Source organism: Hemicordylus capensis, chromosome 2, assembly GCF_027244095.1.
Source record: "Hemicordylus capensis ecotype Gifberg chromosome 2, rHemCap1.1.pri, whole genome shotgun sequence".
In the NCBI taxonomy this organism is placed as follows: Eukaryota; Metazoa; Chordata; class Lepidosauria; order Squamata; family Cordylidae; genus Hemicordylus; species Hemicordylus capensis.
In genome coordinates, this window is record NC_069658.1 from 39,343,511 (window position 1) to 39,355,519 (window position 12,009).

Below are 12,009 nucleotides of genomic sequence, written 5' to 3' on the forward strand. Positions count from 1 at the left end.
GAGAGCCACTGTCTGTCCATCTGCAGACAAAACTGTACCAGATGGACAAAGAGTCTGGCTCAGTCTAAGGCAACTTCATATGATCTTGTTTTCATGATATCAATGTGGCAGTCACACATTTCTGAAATCATTTTCTAGCAAGATATTAATTTTCAAAACAGCTATTCTACCTTCCTGGAAGAGTTTGCAATAGGCCATTTCCTTCAGTCATTTGACATTTTGTGGGATTAGGACTGTGCCACTGTTTAAAAATAGGTCTTCCAAATTATATGTTATGTATCCCCAGTGACTAGTTCTCCCAGATACTGTGCTACTACATTACTCAGAAACAGTAGTTTTGGTTCCTTTCTGTACTGCACATCACAAAAATGCAGTAGTCTTCATTCTGATCTTATGACTGAACATATCTCTAGATAAAATTCACATTTCAAAACTTCAGGAAGAGAGGCTTTAGGTATGATAGCATCATATCATCAGAATATAAACTAATCGTGGACACAAAATCTCCTAGTTTTAACCCAGAAGATTATCACACTTCCTGACCATCAGAGCTTCAGTTTTAATAGCAAGTAGGGGGCAAGCAGAATGTTTCCAGTTCGAATCCCCGCTGGTACTGTATCGGGCAGCAGTGATATAGGAAGATGCTGAAAGGCATCATCTCATACTGCACCGGAGGAGGCAATGGTAAACCCCTCCTGTATTCTGCCAAAGAAAACCACAGGGCTCTGTGGGCACCAGGAGTCGAAATCGACTTGATGGCACTCTTTACCTTAGTGGGCATCTATGCCTTCTGCTTCACTGTGGATTAAAAGTTTTCGTAGCTTTGATGATTACTTACTAAAGGGTTCTCTGGTTTATCACAAGCTAACTTTCCTTGTAGGACGTAGCCCTGTTTATTTTATTTTGAGGTTGTTTCTATTGAACTTTTATGATTGTTTTATCTTGTTAACCACCCTGGGGTCTTAGGACAAAGGGCGGTAGAACAATATAAATAATAAATAAAATTGCTAACACATCTATAAATTGTTTTCCAAAGTCAAGTTTCTGAAGAATATGAACAAAGACTGCCATTCTACCTGATCAGAGGTTCTTCCAGCACAAAATACCAGCAAGAGCCAATTGCTCTGCCACCCTCTCTTCATCTGAGATCAAGTTTATTATGCTGCTACATACAGCTACATCGGTTGATCTAAAGGGTGCACCCCAGGGTCTCTTCTCTTATGCTCCTGCAAAAGATGCTGGGCACTAGGGCTGTGCAATCCTTCAGGTGTCTATTTGGGTTCAGCCCACTCTGACCCCCTGCAGCCTTCCACCAGTGCTCTGGTGCAACCAAAATGGGGTAAAAGCAAAGCAAACTCAGATTAACCCTTTGTTCCCTCAAACCCTGACTTTGGACTCTACAACCCTCATTCCCTAGTCTAAAACTTCTTACTAGGACCAGCAGGGGACAGGAGAAAAACCTCTGTTTCTCCTTTTTGGACCCTGCCATGAGGGAGCAAGCAGCCACTTTATGTGGCTTAACTTTTTAAAAGGATGTCTTCCTTTTTTTCTATTCCCATGGAATCCAGGGAATGGTGCAGGTGTCCTGAGATTTGTAGTCTTTTCTGAGATTGCAGCAATGACCACACAAAAAAATACTACAAAGCCCAGAAGCACCTGCATCTTTCCCTTGACTCCATGGGAATAGATAAAGAAAAAGAAAAACATCCTTTTAAATTCAAACCACAGAAGGCGGTCGCTTGCTCCCTCATGGCAGGAAGCAATCAGGAAGAAGACAGATTTTAATTCTGTCCCCTGCTGGTTCTGGTAAGTAGTTTTAGGGTTCCTCAAGAGGAAGACACACTCATTAGGTAGGTCAACACACCTGCTCGTTTTCATAACATTTGTCGTAGCTTCTCCAAGGTTGCAGGCAGGAATCTCTCTCAGCCCTATCTTGGAGATGCCAGGGAGGGACCTTGAAACCTTCTGCTCTCACCAGAGCAGCTCCATCCCCTGAGGGGAATATCTTACAGTGCTCACACTTCTAGTCTCCCTTTCTTATGCAACTAGGATGGGCCCTGCTTAGCTAAGGGGACAAGTCATGCTTGCTACCACAAGACCAGCTCTCCTCCCAACACCGACTGGCAGCAGCTCTCTGAGGTTTCAGGCAGGAGTCTTTTCCAGCCCTACTTGGAGATGCCAGGGATCAGACCTGGGATCTTCTGCATGCAAAGCACATGTTCTACCACTGAGCTACAACCCCATCCCCGAAGGGGAATACCTTACAGCAGAGAGTGCTCACATGTAGTCACCCATCCAAATTGAAACCATGGTGGACCCTGCTTAGCAAAGGAGACACTTCTTGCTCCCTACTGCATGACTGGCGTAGTCCCCTCATTATGTATCCCATCAGCAATGCCAGCTATTAGCACCCAACTTGTTACTTTTTGAGATATTAGTACCTTCTTAAAGGAGAATTAATGTTCCAGCCCCAACACAGCATCCCTCCAGTGGCTATTGCTGGTGTCTGTCTTATGCTTCTTATTTAAGATTATGAGCCCTTTGGGGAAAGGGAGCCATCTTTATTTATACCTGTGTAAACTGCTTGGGGAACTTTTGATGAAAAGCGGTACCTGTATATAAATATTCGCCATATTCGTATGTGTAATGTGCCCATGATATTCCCACATATTCATCTGAACAGACCAGGATGCCCCTCATCCCAGCCTACGCATTTCCAAATACACAAATGCTCGTACTTCCACATGGATGGGAAAGCCATCAAGTTAATGGAGATCATTTTGCTTTTAAAAAAACAACAACTCACCAGCATGTTTAATCCATTCATCGTAAAGTGATACAGCCTTCTGCGTCAGATTACTAAGTGCCATTTTCACTGAGGTAAGTAGGATTTAGGATTTCTCCTGAGGTAAAACAAATGAGAGAGGTTATTATCATCTGTGAAGAAAAGGAGAGTGATGTCCTTTTCAGAGTTGCCTCTGGAAGTTTTACGAGAGGAAGGCTGCTGTCATATCTAAGTTAACATTCGCAGACAGTGCGCATTCGCTAGGTCAGGGTTTCTTAACCTTGGGCCCCCAGATGTTGTTGGACTACAACTTCCAGAATCCCCAGCCACAAAGGCCATGTCTGGGGATTCTGGGAATTGTAGTCCAACAACGTCTGTGGGCCCAAGGTTAAGAAACCCTGCACTAGGTCACAGTAAGGTCCAGGGGCCAATGGAGGCTCCCATTAACTCTAAGTGTGGCTAATTGCTTATTGGGCCTGTGTGAAGTTTCACCCAAAGCTGAATTCTCTGTACAGTCCCCCTGGCACTATGTGGAGATGACCATTCTCACCATGCAGTGCTACGTTTTGCCCAGTGATGGGGGGCTACATAAAAGGGAAACAGAGTCTTCTTCTGCCCCTGCACCACCTTGGAAGGCACATACAGAGTGCTGCCAAGGGTAGCCCTTCCCAGTGCTTTCCTCCTAGAGCTCTTAAGAGAGGGTGCCCTTTAAGAGAAATGGCCCTCCCAGCATGGAGAAACCTGCAGTACTGTGTGGTCAGCACAATGGGAAATAGATCTCACACTGGAGGTTTTTTGCCAAAATGGCCTCCGCTTAAAAAATAGTGAAGATCACGGAGCTAGGTGAACGATTTCCTAGTTTATGAAATCCATACCTCATTGTGTAGTGTAGCTGCATTAGATTTTCACCCCAGCATCTCCCACAAAACATACCCCTAAATAGGAGGGCCCATTAAGTTTTTCACACCTGGCTTGTAGTCCGCATCTCCTCTGGAATGGAGGTGTGTGTTCACATAAGAACAGCCCTGCTGGATCAGGCCCATGGCCCATCTAGTCCAGCATCCTGTTTCACACAGTGGCCCACCAGATGCCGCTGGAAGCCTACAGGCAGGCATTGAGAGCATGCCCTCCCTCCTGCTGTGATTCCCCTGCAACTGGTACTCAGAGACATCCTGCCTTTGAGGCTGGAGGTGGCCTATAGCCCTCTGACTAGGAGCCAATGATAGACCTCTCCTCCATGAAGTTATTCAAACTGCTCTTAAAGCCATCCAAGTTGTTGGCTGTCATCACATCTTGTGACATATCGGCCAAATTTACCCTGAAGTTCTTGCCAGCTATCAGGAGCACTTCACACACAATTTGGGTTTTGATTTGTGTGTTAAGAGTGTAGCCTGATATTATGGGATATCAAGGTTTAAAGTCCTCTGTAATCTTAACATGTACAGGTGAAACTCGAAAAATTAGAATATCGTGCAAAAGTTCATTAATTTCAGTAATGCAAATTAAAAGGTGAAACTGATATATGAGATAGACGCATTACATGCAAAGCGAGATAAGTCAAGCCTTAATTTGTTATAATTGTGATGATCATGGCGTACAGCTTATGAGAACCCCAAATCCACAATCCCAGAAAATTAGAATATTACATAAAACCAATAAAACAAGGATTGTCAATAGAACAATATCGGACCTCTGAAAAGTATAAGCATGCATATGTATTCAATACTTGGTTTGGGCCCCTTTTGCAGCAATTACTGCCTCAATGCAGCGTGGCATGGATGCTATCAGCCTGTGGCACTGCTGAGGTGTTATGGAAGACCAGGATGCTTCAATAGCGGCCTTCAGCTCTTCTGCATTGTTTGGTCTCATGTCTCTCATCCTTCTCTTGGCAATGCCCCATAGATTCTCTATGGGGTTCAGGTCAGGCGAGTTTGCTGGCCAATCAAACACAGTAATCCTATGGTCATTGAACCAGGTTTTGGTACTTTTGGCAGTGTGGGCAGGTGCCAAGTCCTGCTGGAAAATGAAGTCAGCATCCCCATACAGCTCGTCTGCGGAAGGAAGCATGAAGTGCTCCAAAATCTCCTGATAGACGGCTGCGTTGGCGCTGGACTTAATGAAGCACAGTGGACCAACACCAGCAGATGACATGGCTCCCCAAATCAACACAGACTGTGGAAACTTCACACTGGACTTCAAGCATCTTGCATTGTGTGCCTCTCCATTCTTCCTCCAGACTCTGGGTCCTTGGTTTCCAAATGAGATGCAAAAGTTGCTCTCATCAGAAAAGAGGACTTTGGACCACTGAGCAACAGACCAGTTCTTTTTTTCTTGAGCCCAGGTAAGACGCTTCTGACGTTGTTTGTTGTTCAGGAGCGGCTTGACAAGAGGAATACGACATTTGAAGCCCATGTCCAGGATCCGTCTGTGTGTGGTGGCTCTTGATGCACTAACTCCAGCCTCAGTCCACTCCTTGTGAAAGTCCCCAACACTTTTGAATGGCCTTTTCCTGACAATCCTCTCCAGGCTGCGGTCATCCCTGCTGCTTGTGCACCTTTTTCTTCCACACTTTTCCCTTCCACATAACTTTCTATTAATGTGCTTTGATACAGCACTTTGGGAACATCCAACTTCCTTTGCAATTACCTTTTGAGGCTTTCCCTCCTTATGGAGGGTGTCAATGATGGTTTTCTGCACAACTGTCAAGTCAGCAGTCTTTCCCATGATTGTGATTCCTAATGAACCAGACTGAGAGACCACTTAAAAAGCAGGGATTCTCAAACTTGGGTCCTCAGGTGTTATTGGACTTCAACTCCCATAATCCCCAGCCTCAGTGGCCTTTGGTTGGGGATTATGGGAGTTGAAGTCCAATAACACCTGAGGACCCAAGTTTGAGAATCACTGATTTAAAGGCTCAGGAACCCTTTGCAGGTGTTATGGATTGATTAGCTGATTGGAGTGGGACACCTGGAGCCTAGACTGTTGAACCTTTTCACAATATTCTAATTTTCTGGGATTGTGGATTTGGGGTTCTCATGAGCTGTACGCCATGATCATCACAATTATAACAAATTAAGGCTTGACTTATCTCGCTTTGCATGTAATGCGTCTATCTCATATATCAGTTTCACCTTTTAATTTGCATTACTGAAATTAATAAACTTTTGCACGATATTCTAATTTTTCGAGTTTCACCTGTATACCATGTTTGGTGCAAATCAGTTAGGCAGTTCACAAGGTAGCCCACTTTCATGCATCCACCATCTTGAAATGGGGTGGATGACGTCCTCACAAAATATGCCACTGAGGTTTCCCTATGTGGCACTACAACTGTACCAAATTGGGTCCAAACTGGTCCAGTCATTGCAAAGTTGTTAGGGGGACACATACACACATGGACGGATGAACAAACAGACAGATACACAGCAAGGTGATTTAATAAGATTGCTTTGCATGAGGAAAGTAGATTAAAAATTGCAATATGCAACTGCTGGAGAAAAAGCATTGAAGGTGGTATGTACTGTTGGCTCTCATGGGTAGAGTCTTTACACTATCATCTCTGGTAAATAGGTACAGGAAGTCCCCAACTTACAAATGGGTTGTGTTCCAAAAGTTCACTGGAACTTGTAAGTCGGGTGTTTGGAACTTCATTTTCCCATAGAATCAATGTTAGAAATTGTGGTTAGGTTCCAGGCTAGCCCACAGAAGCCAATTTAAACCATTGATTGATTGATTGATTGATTAAGTGCCATCAAATCGCTGTTGACTCTTAGCAGCCACCAACTTAAATTTAAATCATGGTGGCTGGGGCTGGGGAGTTTGGGGGCCGCGCTGCTCCCGGAAGCTCCAGCATGCCCTGCGCAAGTGTGAAAGGCATGCTGGAGGGACCCCTGAGCCGGGAGGCTGCTTTTGAGCCTCCCAGCCGGGCGGTCTACTCGTGAGTTGCTGCACTGTGGCAACACACGAGTAAAAAAACCGGGTTTGCAGAGCGCTCACTCCGCAAACCTGGTTTAAGGGCGGGGCAATGTAGCTGGTTCCCCGCTTAGGAACCACCAGGCTCGCAGCTGAGCCTGGTGGTTCACACGATGGGAGAAAATCGGGCTAGCCTCCGCTAGCCCAATTTTCTCCTATTGTGTGAATAGCCTCATAATATAGTTGAAATGCTATACATCTGCAATTTAAAATAGTAGAAAACAATACTGTTGCCATGTTAGTAATGAATAAGAAATACAGTTTATTAAACTTACAGGAGCTGCTTGTTACCCGTGGTTTTGCAGATCGCAGTTTCATGGATGGGTGAATGGATAGATTTTAGAGACCCAGTCTCTTTATCCGCAGCATGAAATATAGGCAGTTTTCACCTATCTATAGTTCCTGTGTGGCCAGAAATGACTTGATGTCATTTCTGGCTGCCATTTAGAAGCACAGAGCCATTTTGTGGCTCTTTTTTGTAAATAAATAACAACCACCAAAAATAAGGATTAAGGGGGCATTCCTGGAGACCCAGGGAACAAGGTACTATGCTTTTCTACCCTTATTTCTGCTGCCTTCCTGCTTTTTTAACTTTTTTAAAAAAAGAGTAAGGAACCTACCCCCTGGATTCCCGTAGGGATAAGGTTTCTTTATTTGCAGTTTTCATATTTGCGTGAATAGGTGGGAACAAACCCCCCGCAAATAACGAGGGCCACCTGTACTTCGAATGCTGGTATTGGAGGAAAGGCAGGTTCATTTGAGGGGGAAATTCACAGTAGGTAGATGGGAGATTTTTCTGGAGATTCTGAAGGGGAGCCGGGCATTTTGTGGGGAGCCCCACACCAGACGCTTTCTGAACACGGCTTCCCACCAGCACGGTGAACTGCTATCCAGTCACTGCAGCGGCTGCCGCCTCCCCTGCTTCCTTTGCTTTGCACGCTGAGAGAACTTCCTTTCCATGGGCTGCGGCCAAAGCACCTGTGCACACATGGCTGCAAGAATAGGAAAAGGGCACACAAAGCAGGCGGCGCCAACTTGCTGCTCTGGAGAGAGCGAGCGGTGGCTTTCTGAAAGCATTTGGCTTGGGGGTGCTGCTGCTGAAGCACTTGAAGAGCAATTCCAATGCTGGAGTGCGCGTGGCTGCAAGAAAAGGACACGCGTGTACAAAATGGAGGACGCACTGACAGCCCAAACACAGCCCTCTGCTATGAAGAGGGGGCTTGGGGCTCCCTTCAACCACTGGGTTCTGGGCAGCCATGAGGTGGGGCATGACTGATTAGCAGCTTGGACGAGTGTGCACAACCTACCTGTTGTTTTTGGAGAGCAAGCTGCTGGCTATTAGAGAAGGAACATACTGTATTGAGCAGCACCATAGCCAAGTGCAGTGAGAAAGGGACATTTAAGTCTGTAATACAGGAGGCTGTGCCGTGCTGACACCCCATTCCCATTCGTATGCCAGGATTTCTGTACTGTAGAGCTTGGTTCATAAGTATGGACGATCATCATTTGTATGTTGGGGAGTACCTGTATAGATGCTTTTTATTGTTTCAAAGCACTCTTTGATCAGATACCATAATTGGATGGCCACAATTAGTGCATTCAGCAAAGGTAGTAATTATGCCATACCACGTTCCACTCTTGACCACTGTGTGTCTTCAACCTTAATGATATCCTTTCTGTGTCAGATGCAGACACCAAAATATTGCAGGTCAATTACCCAACTTCTTTCCACAGCACTCTTTGATCAGATACCATAATTGGATGGCCATAATTAGTGCATTCAGCAAAGGTAGTAATTATGTCATACCACATTCCACTCTTGACCACTGTGTGTCTTCAACCTTAATGATATCATCTCTGTGTCAGATGCAGACACCAAAAGGTTGCAAGTCAATTACCCAACTTCTTCCCATAGCACAGATTAAGTGCACTTCTTGGAACTGTTGCTATGCCTACCTGTTCAGGATGGTTCTGCATCTCCGAGTTATACTGGGACAAGTGGGGAAAATTGTTGCAAGAATTCCAAGTACTTTATGCTATTTTGCAGAAGGGAAGGATTTGCCCTAACTGGGCAAATAGCATTTTTTTTTAATGTGGTGGCTTAAACACTGACGAGGAATCAGATATCCCTGCACTAAGTAGGCTTCCTCAGATGTAAATCACATTGATTTCAAAAGCTCTTAATCACAAATTAAGGGTGCAAGGTTTGCAGTCCATGGGGGAAATTCTAGGGGCAGAATCCCAAGAGGTTATGCATTTTGAGAAGTGCTGGGCAAGAACAGAGTTGTGTCAAGGTGAGGAGCAAGAGCAGCATAGGGAGGCTACATGCAGAATGTGAATGGGAGGAGGGTGGGGTGAACTGAGCATTGTACTGCCCACTCCCAGATCCCCTCTACACCCTTCCCCAACAAACTCTCTCTCACTCACCTCGCATGTGGGACCATCCAATCAGTGTGTCCCATTCAAACAGCTGTCAATACAGCTAACCTTCAACAGGCCCCTGTAGCATGTGCCTACTGCCAGCTAACAATCAACTGACCTACCCACAGAGCCCAAGCATACCTTGCACCTGCCCACCTATCAACCCCTCCTACTCTCATGCACTGCTCGCTCTCTCTCTCTCTCTCTCTCTCTCTCTCTCTCTCTCTCTCTCTCTCTCACACACACACACACACACACACACACCCATATGAAGAGTGGGCTGCAGCACTGTCTTCTTTTCATGCATTCTCTGTCCCCTCTTCACAGGCCTTCTGCACAAGGAGTCTGCACATAGAGTGTGACCAAGGGAGAGGGGGAGTGCATGAAGAGAACTGGGGGTCCTCCTCCCATGGCCTACTGTGAGGGAGACCGAACTTCTTGTTATCTCATACCTCCACTTGAAGGCTAGCCTGTCTACTACGACCATTTGGAGGAAGATAACCCTTTGTTAGGGATGACTTCCTACACGGTGTGAGAAAGCCAGCCAGCAGCTCAATCTTCGCAGAGTCTACCTCTCTGTGTACAGCCACCAAGACAGAGAGGAAGTACATGAAGAGAAAACAACACAGGTGGGTGGAAGACACTCTTGGGCTCTGTAGGTGAGCAGGCTGGTTAGCTAGCTGGCACTGGGCACATGCGTCACGGGCATCTTGACAAGGATCAGCTGTGCTGGTGGCTGTCTAGATGGGCATGTTGATTGGACGGCAGTGGCAGCTGGTGACTCCTGAAACTGGGTGGGCACCAGGCAGGGCAGGTGGTAGGCAGAGCCAAAGTGGGTGGCACAGAGGTGGAGCAAAAAACAACAACTAACTAATAGAAAGTAAAGGTAAAGTTGTGCTGTCGAGTCGGTGTCGACTCCTGGCAACCACAGAGCCATGTGGGGGTTTTTTTTGATAGAATACAGGAGGGGATTACCATTGCCTCCTCCCACGTAATTTGAGACGATGCCTTTCAGCATCTTCCTGTATCGCTGCTGCCCGATATAGGAGTTTCCCATAGTCTGGAAAACATACCAGTAGGGATTCGAATCAGCAACCTCTTGCTCCCTAGGCAAGTTACTTGCCCGCTGTGCCATTAGGTGGCTTGGGCATATAGAAGTGGATACCAAAAAACACCCCCACCTCTCTTCCCAGCAGCTCCCTGAAAGGTTGCTTTTGGGGGTTGTAGGAACCTTGGGAACAAGTTGGGATGGGACATGGGAAGATGAAAGGGACACTCCATACCAATGCAGGGATATTTCACAAATGAAATGGTATGTTTATTAGGTATGTTTATTTCCAACCTACTGTGTATTAGCAATATGCCCTTCACAGTGACAACCAGCTCCTGCAATAAGATAAAAGTCTAAGGACAAAACACACAAATACATTATTTGCACAAATTGGAGGAGGAGCGCTGTTCCAAAAAGAAGAGGAATGCCAGTTCCTTTTAGGTCTTTGATAAAAACCAATGTTCCACAGGAGCAATTTCCCTAACTCTTAAGGGCATGTCTACACTACACATTTTAAGCCAGATTCAAACCTGCTTAATCATTATGGTCCCTCACCACCCAGGCGCTGGGAGCTGCAGTTCTTTGATGAAAGGATTCTAATAAAGGCTTCTCAGCATTTGCACAAAATTGCAGTTCCCATTGTTGTTGTTTTTTGGAGGGTTGGGAGGCCCAAAATGATGAAAGCTGTTTCAAACTAGTTTAAATGTTTCCCTTTTGGAATATGATCACCATAGCACAACCCACCACATAACCCTTCTCATTCACTAGCCAAATTACTCTCTATCTCTCTTAAACAAGCCTCCATCAATTCAAGATCTACTGTGGAAGGTAAAAGCAAAATAGGTGTGTGATCTCTTTTTTAATGCAAATAGAGAAGACCTTAATGATGTCTGAATAAACAGAACAGGACTGTTAAGGAGGCAGGAGAGAACAATATGCAACTCAAAGGGGGAAAACATTCCTCTAGTCTTCAGAAGGGAACTATCAAATTTGGGCTAACAGGTTGAAAGATTTACTACAATTTAATTAGGAAACGTAGGAATCCTCAAGACCAACAGTTGCTAAATGTTAAATATTGTTTTTGCAGTTATAAACACTACAAAGCAAAGCTAGCCATCCACCATTTTAAGTAGATGGAAATGATACATTTTGAGTGGGGGGGTGGGAAGCAAAGCTGGCATATTTATTCATAGGGATAGAAGGAGCTTTTGAAAAGGGTTCATGCAATTGATATTTACTTTAGGAACATCTTGCAAACATAGCAACTGCCCTGAGGAGTAGCTTGGTTTCTGATCATAAGAAAAATGAGCTGAAGTATACAAATACAAATACAAATACAAGTATACAAATACAAATAAGCTGAAGCACATTCATTCAGGGCAGACAGGGAGACAAATTTCAAGGGTACAAGAAATATACTCACCACCACAACCACCACTCAAATGTTGTCTAGTCCTATATTAACAATGGAGATTGTTTCTTTGCTGAACTGAACATCTTATTCTCAAGTCTATTCCTCACACAACGCAGGAGGAACTGTTCCTACAAGCACTGCAGTGCTAAACAAAATGACAATTCCTGCTCTTTTTGTCTTGCCTCTCTCTAAATAGACAGCTCTCCCCTCTGGCTACTCTGATTGGCTGACAGGGTAGTCAGTCCACATGATGCCTCCTATCAGGTCATTTCAACTTCTGCCCACTTTATGAAAACAAAGACAGGCCTTTTCATTGGCTGCTGCTTCATTAATATTTAAATGAAGAGGGAACACTGTTCAGTCTTT

General features: G+C 45.0%; 1 protein-coding gene across 14 annotated transcripts in view; it reads right to left on the bottom strand.

The window, feature by feature from the left end:
• ELOVL7 (ELOVL fatty acid elongase 7) overlaps window positions 1-12,009 on the bottom strand; it is an 83,910-nt gene that overhangs the window by 37,555 nt on the left and 34,346 nt on the right. For 12 of the 14 annotated variants that reach the window (XM_053303979.1, XM_053303972.1, XM_053303978.1 and 9 more), the window contains one exon: window positions 2,807-2,903. In XM_053303979.1, coding sequence (XP_053159954.1) covers window positions 2,807-2,827 — 21 coding nt within the window. In that variant the 5' untranslated portion in view covers window positions 2,828-2,903. Of the gene's footprint in view, window positions 1-2,806; window positions 2,904-11,652; window positions 11,787-12,009 lie in introns of those variants that run through there. The other 2 variants (XM_053303981.1, XM_053303975.1) reach the window with 1 other exon arrangement.